Source organism: Apodemus sylvaticus, chromosome 1 (assembly GCF_947179515.1).
Source record: "Apodemus sylvaticus chromosome 1, mApoSyl1.1, whole genome shotgun sequence".
Taxonomy (NCBI): Eukaryota; Metazoa; Chordata; class Mammalia; order Rodentia; family Muridae; genus Apodemus; species Apodemus sylvaticus.
In genome coordinates, this window is record NC_067472.1 from 72549105 (window position 1) to 72563316 (window position 14212).

General features: G+C 46.2%; 1 protein-coding gene across 3 annotated transcripts in view; it reads left to right on the forward strand.

Moving 5' to 3' along the window:
- Window positions 1-14212, forward strand: part of Ctbp2 (C-terminal binding protein 2) — a 132100-nt gene that overhangs the window by 84085 nt on the left and 33803 nt on the right. For 2 of the 3 annotated variants that reach the window (XM_052196643.1, XM_052196653.1), the window contains one exon: window positions 11026-11185. The exons of the other annotated variant lie outside the window; for it this stretch is intronic. In XM_052196643.1, coding sequence (XP_052052603.1) covers window positions 11128-11185 — 58 coding nt within the window. In that variant the 5' untranslated portion in view covers window positions 11026-11127. The remainder of the gene's footprint in view (window positions 1-11025; window positions 11186-14212) is intronic. 3 annotated transcript variants of the gene reach the window in all.

A 14212-nucleotide genomic window follows, 5' to 3' on the forward strand; every position in this document is an offset into this window, starting at 1 on the left:
GGTTTGGATGCCTATGCTTTGCAGACATCTGAAATTTGGGAGGCTCAGCTAGAGAACTGATACAAAGACCCAGATGGTTGTTGTGTCGGGTGGTCTTAGGTGTCAGGTTTATCAGCACGGAGTCTGATGGGCTGCTATTGCACACGTGTGGCTGAGCACCTGGACCCACTTTGAAGCATCTCTGCATACTGAGTTTTAAAAAGAATGCTTGTCTGTGTAAAATAAAGCATTCCAACAACTGCTGGGAGTTGTCCCCCTCTCCCACAATCGTGTCCTTCACAGCTAAGAGAGAGAGAGAGAGAGAGAGAGAGAGAGAGAGAGAGAGTTCCTTTTCACATCAGGTCTGTGCCCGCCTGGCCTTTCTTTGCCTTCCTGTCACTGCCTTTTCAAACCAGTCCGGTGGGTTCTAGGGACCATGGCCTGAGTGGTCCTAAGCCCCAGGGTGTTGTGTTTTCAGCCTGGTCCCCTGGGCTGGATCCAGGCTTTTGCAGCAGAGCTGTTCCTGGGAGAGGTAAGGTTAGAAGAAAGCACAGACCATGGGTGAGCTGGTCTTATGAAGTCTGGTTATTAGAAGGTAGCCAGCTGTTGGGTTTGGTGACTTTTAAGAGGGAGTAGGCTTTAGGGATGCTGTGTTTCCAAGAAGTTGTGAAGAGCACAGAGGCCTTGAGGTCCTTGGTTGTATTACTAATCATTACTCTGGGCACACATATCTCTTGTGCATGTGGTTCTTCCTGGGTTTCAGGTGGGGCTTTCAGCATCTCTTAAGTTCACACTGGTTTCTCATCACAAAAACCAGCTGTATCTGGGACTGCAGAATTATGGACTGCTACCTGTATCTTTTGACTCTGGGAGCTCATATTTGCTAACAGGTGTTGTTCAGCCAGAGGGCCTGTTTACCCAGCATATTATCATGCAGAGGGTGGCCTGGGAGATGCATTCTTAATGTAGGGCCCAGGCTCTGATAGATGTTTCTAATGTCCCCCAGATTTATGGGTGCACGTGAGTAAGTGTGGAGACCCTAGGGTGCCTTAGTTAACCATATACACGTAAAGTGCAGCCCTGGAATTTTATTTAAAGTGTCTGGGGTAAGTGAAAATAGCAACAGACATTCCACTCTTGGGGCTGCTGGGCATTGCTGATGTGAGCAGAATAGAGTTTACCCAGGAGCTCACAGAGTGGATATATCACAGACCTAACATTAGCACAGGCTGCCGGGATTTACAACCTTGCATAAGTTTGTTAGCGTTCTCCAGCCTGTAGGTGCATGGAGCTTGGTGTCCTGCATTGCAGATGGATCCCTGGCTTTGTCTCCTGTTGAACTGCACTCTTATCAGTGAGCATAGTAAGTTGGATGGGTTGCATAAAGAGCTCTCTTACTTATTTAGCTATTGCTGTGTGACAGATTACTTCAGAATGTAGAGATTTTAACCACAAGGTCTGCTCACCTTCATTTCCTGGGTGCCTGTGGCACCCTGGTCCCCACTGGTGCTTGATTGTTCAGGCCTCTCCATAGGACATCTTAACCAATGGCTGCTGTCGACCCTCCCCAGAGTGACAGCAAGAGCAAGGCCGTGCTAGAAGTCACTGTTGGTGTCCTCCTGCTTGTTACAAGCAGATATTGCAAAAGGATGCAGATGCCAGGCTGTGGGAGTCCCCAAGGGGCCAAGAGCCTCAGTATTCTTCATAATAAAGTTTTGTTTGTAAATAATTCAAAAGGCAGGGCTTTCCTGTGCAAACTCACCATCTTACAGAACTTTTTTTTTTTTTAAGATTTATTTATTTATTTATTTGTTATATGTAAGTACCTGTAGCTGTCTTCAGACACTCCAGAAGAGGGCGTCAGATCTTGTTACGGATGGTTGTAAGCTACCATGTGGTTGCTGGGATTTGAACTCAGGACCTTAACTTATCTTAACTGCTGAGCTATCCTCTCTCTAGCCACCCTCCCCCCCCAACCCCCAACTCCTAAATAGTGTTCCAGCAACAAGGTCTAAATCTCTCTTTTAAAAAAAATTATCATCACTTATGTGCTTGTGTGCACACAGGCATGTATGTATGATATATGTCTGCACATACATGCCTGGTACCTGTGGATGCTGGAGAGGGCTTTAGATCCTCTGGAATTGGGAGTCACAGACTGTGGGCCACCTTATGAGTCCTGGGAGCTGAACCCTGGTTCTCTATAACGCAGGAGGCATCTCCCCAGCCCAAGAGCTTGGGTTCTGTGTTTGTTTGTTTGTTTGTTTGTTTTGGATTTTGTTTTGTTTTGCAACTTATAGGAAAATTGGGTTCTGCCTCAGGCAGAGGAAGGATTTGGTCCTTAAGCTAAGATGCAGATTTTATTTCTCCCTGCTATCTTTGCCCTTCTGGGTCTGGCCGCGGTAAGGAGCTGGATAGATGAGTACATCCTTGTCCCTGGAGCCCAGCAAGGCCCCCCCAAGAGGAAGCAGATCCTCTCCTGGCACGAGCTCAGCCTCTGGCCAGTGCCCCGTTTCCCAGAAGCAAGGCTGTGTGTCTGCTTCCCATTTGATTGTTCCTCCTGCCAAAACTTGAGATTTTCCTACCACATCCGGGTCCCTAGGCCAACCCCAGAGCCAGGTGTTAGAGGTGAGAGAGGAAGCCCTCTCTTCCCGCCCTCTCACACACCTGGGATATTGGCCCTGTAGCCCAGTCGAATACTGCTGTTTCTTTGCTCCTTCGTCCTCTATGGCCCAGGCTTGATTTTTCTTAGGCCTTGAGATTGTGCTCAGGGAGGCACACATGGTTATGGGCCCTGCTCTTGAAACTTGGGACAGCGACTGGAGAAGCAGTCGTCTTTCATTGGGGTGACGTAGCCACAAGGCAGATAGGGTGAGCAGCAAGGATTAGGGCATTCTCTTACTGTGCCTATAGAATAAGGGAAGAGCAGAGAAAATCCTTCAGTAGGTTCACCGATGGCCTTTCTGAAGACATAGCTAGCTGTCTTTCCAGCAGGAGGCCGAGGCAGGACAGTTGCAAGTTCAAATCCCCTCCTAGATGGTCCTTGTTAACCTCTCTTTGGCTGCCAGGTACTGTGTGATGTAAGAGTCATGGCAAAGGCGAAGGCAGTTTTCCTTTGGAGGTTGTTTGGAGATGGAGTTGGGAATTTGGCATCTCCCACACTTCGGAGCATTTCTTACTAAAAACTAAGTGTGCCATATCCTAATCAAGACCCAGCTGTGTGCTCGAAGTGGCATCCTGTAGCTACAGTAACAGTAAAGCTTCGTGTGAAGTGATGGTCAGAGAATGTTGTCCTATGGAGTGTCTGGGGGTTAGGTGGTACCTGGTGTCCCTTCCTCATGCAGCATCACTCGGTTAGAGCAAACTCCTGCATCATTCCATTCCTCTGCCGGAAGAGCTGGTGGATTAGGCAGATGGAGGCTCTGCTGGCCTCAGCCTCTCCCTGTGTAAAACCAGAGATCCAGGCCAGGGAGGTAGTTTAGTACTAAACCGAAGGTACATGCCACCAAGCTTGACATCTGGAGTTTAAACCCAGGACCCAGATGATGGGAAGGAGAGAACCCAACTCCTGAAAGCTGTTCTTTGCCTCCCACATGTCTGGTTGTATATGCTCCTCTCCAAAGTAAATGAACAGAATATAATTATATCTAAATGGGAAATCCTTTTTACTTTCCCTCCCCCTGCTTAGTGTCTGCTGTGGGGGGAAGGGCATCCACTCTGAAGCCTTACAACAAAGGGACCTTAGGGTCAAGGAACAATTGCTCAATTGTGTGCACCGTCCACCATACCCAAGTTTCAGTCTGATGGAAACTCTATCAGGCTTTAGCAGAACTGTATACCCTCCTATTTATTCTGCCTTAAATCCTGTCACTGCCAAGTTGTTCCCGTCATCCATCACCAGGGTTCACACATCTTTGAATGAGAATTGCAAGCACAATGGAAAATCACCCCTTAGGGCAGTGCATACCCCTCTGCGGGTTAAAACCCCACCCTATGGGTCAGGAAGCTCACTGCCTCTCCACCCACCTCTTCTTAGCCTCCCCTATGAAAGAGGGACCTTGGCTCTCAGTGGAGGTGTGAGACGATGGGGAGGGTTTGGCATAGTACTCTCTTCTTTGCAAGTCATATCCTACCATTCAGCATCCTGGCTTGAAGGGAGGCCAGGTGCCTTCTGCCTCTCTTGTTTCCTACGACATGGAGAGCTCAGGCCTTTCCATCAAGGGTATCTGAGGTATTTTCTCTGGGTTCTTATAGAGTCCACCTCTAGACTCAGGCAGAGATATCCAGGCTTTTGCAGTCTGGGAATGTCCAGGCAGGGTGAGCGGTGCCCTCTGCTGGATCAAGAGCCTCATTGCGGGGGATCCTGCTTCCCCTCTGCTGATCTTGCTCCCAGTAAGTCAGGTTGGCCACAGGTCTGGAGTGGGGTGTGGCTTTCCTGGTTTTCCATTGCTTTTGTGATAGTAAGCAGGTATAGACTGTAAGATGCAAGAACTGGGACATGTGTTTTGGACCTCACCATGTCAAGAGGTAACCCACTGAGGTCTCTTAAGGGACAGGGTGCTTCCAAATTGGACTGACAGTGCACAGTCAGGGGCGTCTGCGGTTTGGTAAAAACCCAAAATCAAGAGGCAGATGTGTTTAAAGCAAAAACTAGTCAAGATTTTAAGATTCTTTAAAAACTTTATCTTTGTAATTTGTAACTAACCTCTAAAATTGCCTTTACTAGATACAAATTATGCCTTCATACATGTTCACTTTAACTGAATCAAAGTTGTATTAGAACTAGTAATTTTCCCATAGGTGAATAGTTCAAATTTAACACTAAGCCCAAGTATTTATTTATTTTACCATAATGACTTGTGTTCACTATTTTTTTTTTAAGATTTTATTTATATGAGTACACTGTCTCTGTCCTCAGACACACCAGAGAGAGTATCCAATCCCATTATATATGGTTGTGAGCCACCATGTGGTTTCTGGGAATTGATTTTAGGACCTCTAGAAGAGTAGTCAGTGCTCTTAACCACTGAGCCATCTCTTCAGTCCGTGTTCACTATTAAAATATAACGATATATTATCTAGTGTGCCTCTTATGTCTACCCTGTAATCTCCATGATGTTCTCCAAGATGCATGGCCTGGGGCATCTCACTGTGGCCTGACTCCTAGGTCCAAGCTGCTGGTGGTTGTCCTACCTGTGCTTTGACCCATCGATGAACCCTGGGAAATGTGCCATATGTTTATTTTTGTCACAGGCTGTGGACTCTGTCCACAGTGATCATTGGGGTACTGGGTCATCACTCCTACCCAACAACTGTATGGTGACCCCTCTGCAGACATTCTGTGAGAACTTCCAATATCGTGTATGCTTTCTCTTATTGGTGGCATTCTCTACCTGGTCAAATGAAAATATTCTGAAATTTCTCTTGCAGCGGGGACAAACTATTCTGTCCCATAGAAGGTGAGATTACAGATCCCCTCTCCAGACAGGCTCCTTAGGCACTGAGCACCCATCCCATGCCAGGCGGGGGTGAGGAACTCCGGCTTAAGCAGCCCGAGCACAGCCCATTGCTCTGTGCCTCTTAATTTGAACGGACATTTGATTGTTTGCTTTTTTCCCGCTCTGTTCTGCCTCTATTATTAACTAAAATATTTATTTTCAAGGCATATTTGAAGGACAAGGGCTTTTTAAAATGTGTGAAAATTCTAGAGAGACTCTGTAGAACGTGAAGAGCCACGCTGGGTTCCCAACATGACCCAAATAAAACAACCAATTAGGAACATGAAAGGCTCTATCTGCTCAAGTTCTCATGCCTTGTTTATCACTTTTAGCAAGCGGAAAAATACTTAGATGTCTTGAGGCTCACCTTTGACACTAGGAATGTGTTTGTATGGGCTAAGGGTCCCAGCTCAATGTAGGACCGCACCACTTGCTTGTTCCAGGAGAATCCTGGTTTTAAAGTTAACCCCCGTCCGCCCGCTACCTTGACTGGTTCACCTTTGACCTGATAGATTTCCATGGCACAGTGAGTCCATTTCTTTGGATTTACAAACCGTGTGACTTTTTTTCCTCTTATGTTGCAGTTCAAATCCAGGGTTATATATGAGTTAATAGAGGCCAGCCCTCTATCACCAACATATACCCTCTAGGTTCTGTGAAACCCTGACAGTGGCACAATCTGGCCTAAATTATTGCGTATTTCATTTTCACAATCTGGTTTAATTTAGTTGAGTCAATGTGACCACACAGTATGCGATTTTATTTTTCTAGTGTGGAATTGCAGAGGCTGGGCTGGGGACAGGTAAAGTCTATGCTACCTTTATAAACTCCCACTCTTTGATATTCTGGAGCTATGCAGATTGGAAAGAGGCCATGGCTGGAGCACTGAGCTACCTGGGTGTGCATTTCAGGTACTTGTGCTTTTGGGGACAGAGGTTGGGGCTCTAACCAGCTGAGTTTATGTGACCCAGGACGGACCAGAATGCCCAGCCTCGGGCTGCAGAGCATTCCCTGGAGATGAAGAAGCTTCCTGTTGTTATTGGATGATGGATTGACTTGTCTATGAGTGAAACTTTGTGCATATCTCAGGATAGGGTTCTTTTAGGATACCTCTAGGACCTGAATGGGGAACTCTGGGAAAGGGAGGTCTTTTCTTCCCACTCCCTATCCCACACTGGAAAAAGAAAGGAATCGGGAACATTTACAGAATCTATTATGTGCGCAAGGAGTGACAGTCCTCTCTGACAGCCATCAGTCATTCCAGGTTATGGGAGCTCAGAAGGCTCAAGTGAATGGAACCTGTCAAGGGACTGCTTCCTTCCAACATGGAAGGATTCAGGGAACACAAAAACGTTCTGTCTATAGGAATCATTTTAGAAATGAATATATAATTTCTTTGCAAATTTCATTTTGTCTAGTGGCCCCAGTGCCTGGCCTGGCTGTGACCTCCCCCACGGGCATGCCTAAGTTCTGCCCATAGTTCCCTGACCCTGAAAGTCCCCTCCTCATAGCTCTCTTCTCAGGATAAGAACCCCTTGGTTTTGTGCAGCTCTTGAAGCCCATAGAGTGGCTTCCTTGTAAGTACCAGCGGCATGTTTTTTTTTTTGTTTTTTTTTTTTTTTTTCTTCCTGGGCCCAGACGGGGAGTTGGGCAGGTTTCTTTGCTTTTCCTAGACAGGTCCAAGGTCCTCCCTGTGCCTCACCTGGGTTATGTATACAAGAAATCCTTACAAATCCTTGTAAAGGAGTGACTACACACCCCTGGGTATTAGGGACCCTTTTTGTTTGCATTAGGTCTCCCCCACCACCACCACCACCACCACCTCCGTTTTAAATCTGAACCTAGTTTGTGATTAACAATGAGGTGTGTCCACTTAAATACAATGATAATGAATCCTTCTAAACTGTTGCAAAACTTGATGATAAGTAGCACCCCTTAAAAGAAGGGAGCTACCTCGGCATTGGATGAGTTCTAAAAGCATTTTATTTTGAGATACACTGTTGAAGATGCACACCTGCTCTCAGTTCCCCTCAACCTAGTCTTTGCAGAGTCTAAACTAGAATTGGAGAAGCAGAGAGCCCTTTTTGTGCAAAACAATTGGTGAGGACTGGGCTTTTTGTGATATATCTTCATGCTGGTTTGATTTGGCCGAGAGGTGACTGTTGGTAGCAGTGGTTAAAAAAAAAAAGCTTATCTACCCAAACTTGGACGCGTGGTTTCTTTTGCCTTTAATCCTGGATATTTAATGTCAAGGTGGGTAATTTTGAAATGGGTTGCTCTTCATTTTTTTTCTTTTCTCAAATCTCTTTGACACTCCCATGAAATGGCACCCCACACCCGACGATAACTTTCTGATCAGCCTTCCTGTCAAAATCTAAGACTTACATTATTACTTCCTTCTTCCAGGCTGATGTGTCTCACGACCAGCAGAAGGTGCCTGAGGAGTAGAGAATACCAGATCTTATTGTATAAAATGTGCGTTTCCTCCTGTATGTGCACGCACCTGTGTTGAGCACCCACGTTTACCTTCCCACGCACAGGAGGAGCTTTTGGCTTTACTTAGCATAACCAAATCGCCAATGTTGTGATTCTTGTTCTTTGAGCATTAAGCAAAATAGTTATTGTAACCACGTGGATTTCAACACTGAATAAACAAAGTTACTGAGTTCCTCACCATCAGGTGGCATGTACAGCCTGGATACACGAGACAGCAGGGTGTCTTCAGCCCCAGCTGGGGTGCGGCCAGGGTTCCATGGGATTTTATTGTGGTGCTCTGAACCACATATAATTTGAAATGGAGGGCTTTAAACGTAATGCTGCTCAGACCTGAATATACTCAGAGCAACCGAAGCTGTGGAAAACAGCGCCTCCGTGTGGAGCCACTACTGCAGATCACATTTCAGATCCATTACAATTTTCAGGGCGCTTTCATCTCTGGGTTGGGATGAAGCCTGGCATTCCTCTGGTTTTCTCTTGTGAGGTTGGGCTTCTTGCCGTCTCCACTTGTCCTCCATGAAAAGACCCCACTTTCCTCTTGGCTTTGAACTTTACCTGCTATTTGTTCCCTGTTTTAGGTCAGGTATTCTATTAGGACTTTGACATAGGAAGTCCAAGACTAAGCCCAGGACTTGAGAGAGCATGTCTTAGAAGCTCAGGCACACCCTCTCTTTTTTTTTCTACCTTTCCAGTCTCCAGGATGGAACCCCTGGCTTTCCTACTACCATGATTCCAGTTCTGATTCCAGCAAAGATGGAAGAACCCCCACAGCATTGCCTCTTTGTTGCCCTTCCTTATGTCTACTTTTGTATTTTTGTTGAACATTTTGACTAATGATAGATATCAATAGATGACAGATTCCTTTGGCTGGAAGCTTATGACTTGGGAGTAAGGACCAACTTAAAGGGCAAGGTTGCTTTTCATGGCAAACCTAATCACATCTCTGTGATTGATGTCTAGGAGCCCAGAGCCAGTACTGCTGGTGCAGTGTGGGCCATTTTAAAGCAGAAATATGGTGGGAGAGGGTGGTAGTATGTGCCCCCAGTCTGGGCAAAACTCATGCTGGCCATCCAGCTGAAGTCTGTATTTGCTGTTGATGTGATGGGTGGGCACTTCCCCTCGGGGTCTGCCCTGGACTCCACAGAAGAGCCACAGAAAAGCCAGGCATGGGAACCAGTCACAGTCTAAGACGGGAGACATTTGTGTAAGCTGTTGGCTGATCTCTTTGATTGCATGATCAAGATTCTACTTACCAATTTTTCAAGAAGCCGTCTAATTATACAAATTAAAATTAAAAGGAAAGCAAAAAATAAAGAATGATTCTGCCTCACGGGAGGAGGAGACGGCAAAGCCAATCCTGCTGCCGATCATAACTCTAGCAGTTTTTTATCTTCGTGCCCCTTCACAAATATTAGCTTGTCCTTTGGATGAGGTAGATAATGAGGCTTGGGTTTTCATGTCAGAGTCTAGGAGGTGCACGTCCAATCCCCAGCCTCAGCAAAGTAAAAGATCTAGCCCAGGCTTTCTGATGTGCAGTTGACATTCGTAGGTCTTGGTTCTTCTATTCCGTCTCCATTTCCCTGGAGGTAGGGGCTTGGTCACACATGGCTGGCTGCCTTCATGAAGGAGCCCAGTAATGGTGGCACCAGAATTCTATACTTGTGTGCATGTGGTGACAGCTTGTTTTAGGCAGCTGCCTGTATTAAGAGTTTGGCGTCCTGTGGATATTGTGATCGTTATTTATACGGTTAGAAACTGTGCTTTTCCTATCTCTCCCTTTCCTCAAATTCACATAATTATTGCTATAAATCTATAGGATGCTTTCCTAGCCAAATTGCTGGGAAATTAGCCATTAATTACCGAGAACTTGCCTACCTTTTAGTAGTCAGACCTGCCTGTGCCTGGACCATTGATAAAGTAACTCCTAGCATTGATGCCCATACACCACCAGATTTCTCTTAAGCCTTAATTTTCTGTCCTCTTCTTTCTCTGCATAATTTGCCTGAGAGCTGAGAACAGGCCTGTGTCTCTCTCTGTGTGTGTGTGTGTGTGTGTGTGTGTGCCCACTTGAGTTGTGTATACATGTATTGCTGTTATATTTAAAACAACACCTGTTGTGAAGTTTTGCAGTGAAGAACAGGAGACCAGAGAAAGGGTCCCCCACAGTGATTGACAGGCTGCAGTTCTGAAGGAGAGAATCAGTAGAGCCTGCCTGGTCATTTGTGAGCTGGTACTTAAAGAGACAGGTACTTTGGCTCCTAGCATATGTGAATCAGGCTCTTCCTCCTCTGATCCTGAGTCATCTGTGAGAAGGCTTAGAAAGGCTTAACAGCCACTGCTCAGACAGAACCACCAGTTGATGAATGTGGGATTAAATGCAAGATCAGTCCCCCGCAGCCCCCTCCACATTTGAGGAAGGTTCTAGAAGATGACAGGCCCATTCTTACACAGTGTAGCTGGGATCTTGTGTTTTGTTGTGCTGTGCCACTCTGTGTTGCAGTTTTGTGGTGCGAGGCCCCTGCAAGTCCTTCATAGGATGAAAGCAACTGTAAAAACTGCCCAGTACAGGCCTGGAGAGCCCCATGAAGGGAGCCATAGTGCTCATGGTAGCACTGCGCACTTATATCATAGGGCCTACAGCCCAGTGTTCCAGAGCTGTCTGTAAGGCTGCCTCCTAGTTGTGTAGAACTTTTTTGGTCCAGAGAAATAAATGGCAGATCCAGCCAGCTGTCTCTTGGCCTCTGGCCTTGAAGTTGAAATTGAAGTTGGTCCGCATTTGGTGTCCATAGCTGAGAGGCCCATACGCTGCCGTTTGCTGTTTTCAGCAATGCGTGGCAAACATCCCTCGTTGTGCCTGCTTGCTTTCTAACTGATGCAGGATAGAAAACAGGAGATTGCTAAGGCTCTCCACCCATGTTTGGGGAGGAGAGCAAGCACCACATGTCAGAGCATCAGGCGCCCTCTTAGAAAGTGACAGGAAGTCGTGAATGACCTGTTGGCCTGTGTCCTGGAGGTCTCCAGAGAGTTAAGGCTTCTTTTCTCCTTGTTTCAGGGTTCATAGTGGCGCAATGCACGCAGACTCCTGCGAGTTCCCCTAAGTTCTTAGCGGACTGCTTTGCCTTTTGAATCAGAGAGTTGCAAAGTTCGATAAAGAATGGCCCTTGTGGATAAGCACAAAGTCAAGCGGCAGCGATTGGACAGGATTTGTGAAGGTAAGAGCCAGCACGGTTGGCGGGTTTTCCTGAAAGACATGTAGCCCCTCACGCAGATCCTCTCAGAACTGCTCATTTGAACTGCTGTAGCTGGGCCACAGTCTGACCCTAGGACCCCTGGAGTCTCTACAACCCTTACCTTTTCAGGCCCTGGCTTTGTGGCACACCACTTTCTTGGCTAGTCCTTTGGCTTTGGACAAAGCCTGACTTGTGTGGGGGATGGGTGGAACATGAGGGAGGGCTGTAGGCTGTGAGGTACCTTCCCCCAACTCTGATATACCTAGGGCTATTTTGCATATGAAAGACACCATATATCAGGACCAGCTTTTTTAGCTTCCTGAAGTTTCTAAACTTTATCTGTTTTCTATTAAGATATTTACAACAATGAATTCCAAGATATTTCCAAGGAGCCCACTCTAGCCCTCTTGATGTTTTCAAGTCCTCAGTATCTTTGAAAATATCTGGAAGTGTTTTATTCATGAAAGGAAAAAATAAACATAATTAAAATCTAATGGGGAAACCCAGGGATAAAACTCTGAAACATTGATTAAGCACTGTCCTTTCTTAATTAGTGAGGAGCAACGAACGTCAGACCTCGGGGGTTTATACAGACGGTGTCAGCCTAGAGTCAGTGCTGCAGGACTAGCCTTGTCTAGGAGTTATTAGGAGTGCTTTCAGGGCTAGCCTTGGCTCTTGGTATGTTAGGTGTATTCCCTATGGAGCCTGTAGCAGGTCGTGCACATGCAATAGCCGCCCTAGCAGTTCACAGGCAGCCTACACACCCCACCCCCTTCCCCTGCAGCTCACAGGCAGCCTACACACCCCCACCCCCTCCCCCTGCAGCCACCCATATGGAATTGCTTGTCCTGTAGCTCGAGCCACATGGGATGGGGACATCAAAGCCATCCTGTTGGAGACAGCCCTTGAGCACTCTGCGCAAAGTATACGAGGGCCCCACCCCCATGTCCCTTGGGTCCTGCTATGGTTTTAGTTTATGGGGCCTGGCATTTAACCAGTTTTGAAAAGTAAACATTAAAATTACTGAATTTCTGCTATCGGTCTCTGACAAGATGGTTTAAGCCCTGTAGAAAGACTTGACAGGTTAGTGTCATGAATACCAGTAGTCTTTCAACTGTGTTTACTAACAGATAACATTTCTTTTTAAAAACGAGGTGTGTGTGTGTGTGTGTGTGTGTGTGTGTGTGTGTGTGTGTGTGTGAATTGTTTCCAGAAGTATCTGAAACTCTGAAACAAGCTTGTAGGTGGCAGTGGTTTCCTGCTACCACCCTATGCCATGTGTCTCCCTCTAGGACAGTTTCCTACATAACCACAACAGCACAGTCCTGCCCCGAGATCCGGCTGATGCAGATTACGTGTTCGTGTCTCCCGCATGGGTCTGTTTGTAGCTATCTTTCTTGTGTTTATCATGTCTGTTTGTGTAGCCGTCAGGGGTTGCGCATTGTTTGGTTGTCTGAGTCTCAAATAATAATAACCTGATTGTTTTTTAAGACTTTGGAAACATCAGTGTGATAGAAAACTTGGGACCTAGTGGCTCACAGAATAATCCACAATCTGGCCTCATCTGATTGCAGAAACCAACTTTAAGTTTTTAGCAGAAAAACCTTTATTGAGGTTGGATGCTGAATTCTCTTTACAGAAAGCCTCTAGTGAGTCAGCGTCCACAAGACTTGAGCCTGCTATTATTGATCAAGTTCTCTGCCCCACATGGTCCACTAACTCACCCATCCTGAGTCTGTGATGGGGGATCTCTGGCCATGACTTATAATGGACAGTTCAGTGTCATCTTTATCTCAATGTGTGTTGTGTTGCAGAATCAGGAGCAGTTGTATTTTGAAATATACTAGGTATAGCTCTTCATCTGAAGTTCTGTATGCCCGATGTCTAAGAAAGTCATGGCTGTTGCAAATGTGACCTGAATGTGAGTGAGTGGTCTGAACAGTAGCACCCATTTTATTGATTAGTTGATGATTTGTGGCTGGTTCCCAGGACACCTCTTCTTTCTGTAGCCATTCCGAGAGCTCAGCTCTCCATGGATTTTGCAGTTTAGATTGAAGAGGGCCTTGTACAGCTACCACAGAGCTGGGCGTGCTCATTGGGTCTGTTGAACTTAGACTTCCAGAGAGCCTGTTCGACTGTCCTGCCCTTTCCTGCAAATCCATCCTGAAGGATATTTGGTAGGCGGGACTGTTGGTTTGCGATTTTTCGTAGTAAGGTTTTGCTGTGGTCAAGACTGTCCTTGACCAATCTGGGTTTATTACTGGGTTTATTGGTGAGTGCCACCATATCTGACTTTGGTTGTGTTTTTAATTGATTGAATGCACTCGTCTACTACATTCTGTAGCAGCCCTTTCACCCTGGGTTTTGGAGAGCTGTCTTCTGCTAATCTTCATGGTGCTAAAAATCCCTTAAATTTCTCTCACTGGACAGCTGCTTCCCTGTACCCATTGAACACTGTTTCTGGGATGCCTTGGCAGAGTTGGGTGAGCTTCTCTCAGTGCCATGGGAGCTGACCAGATGAAATTTTAGCTTCCTCCCTGTGAGGAGTCAGTTTTCTCCAGAACTTTACACTGAAGCCCACTCAGCATCTTCCCAGGCTCTAGGAGATGCTTACATGGTCTCCTCTGAGTTAATGCCGGGGACCATGTCCTGAAGCCCAGCTTTCTTTCTACCTTGACTAGCAGTGTGGCCCTTCACTCATCCGTACATAACCAGAGACCATCTCTGCTCCATATTGAGGGGGCAGCCAGTCTTTGGGACTCCTTCCAAATCAGCTAGAATAATAAAGTCTTTGAGGCTTACTTAAAAGCCAGATTTTAATGTGCTTTTGTAATTGACCCTTTTTGATATCTGTAATTTCTTCTCTGCTGGTTTTCTTGATGTTTGCTCTCAGACAATCCTTGAGTACGTTGTATGGAATAATTACAGAACAGCCTTTGATAACACAGGCTGTTCATCCCTAGATTGAACCTGCTTTCTCTCTGATGTATAATTTAGGTGCTGCCTTTC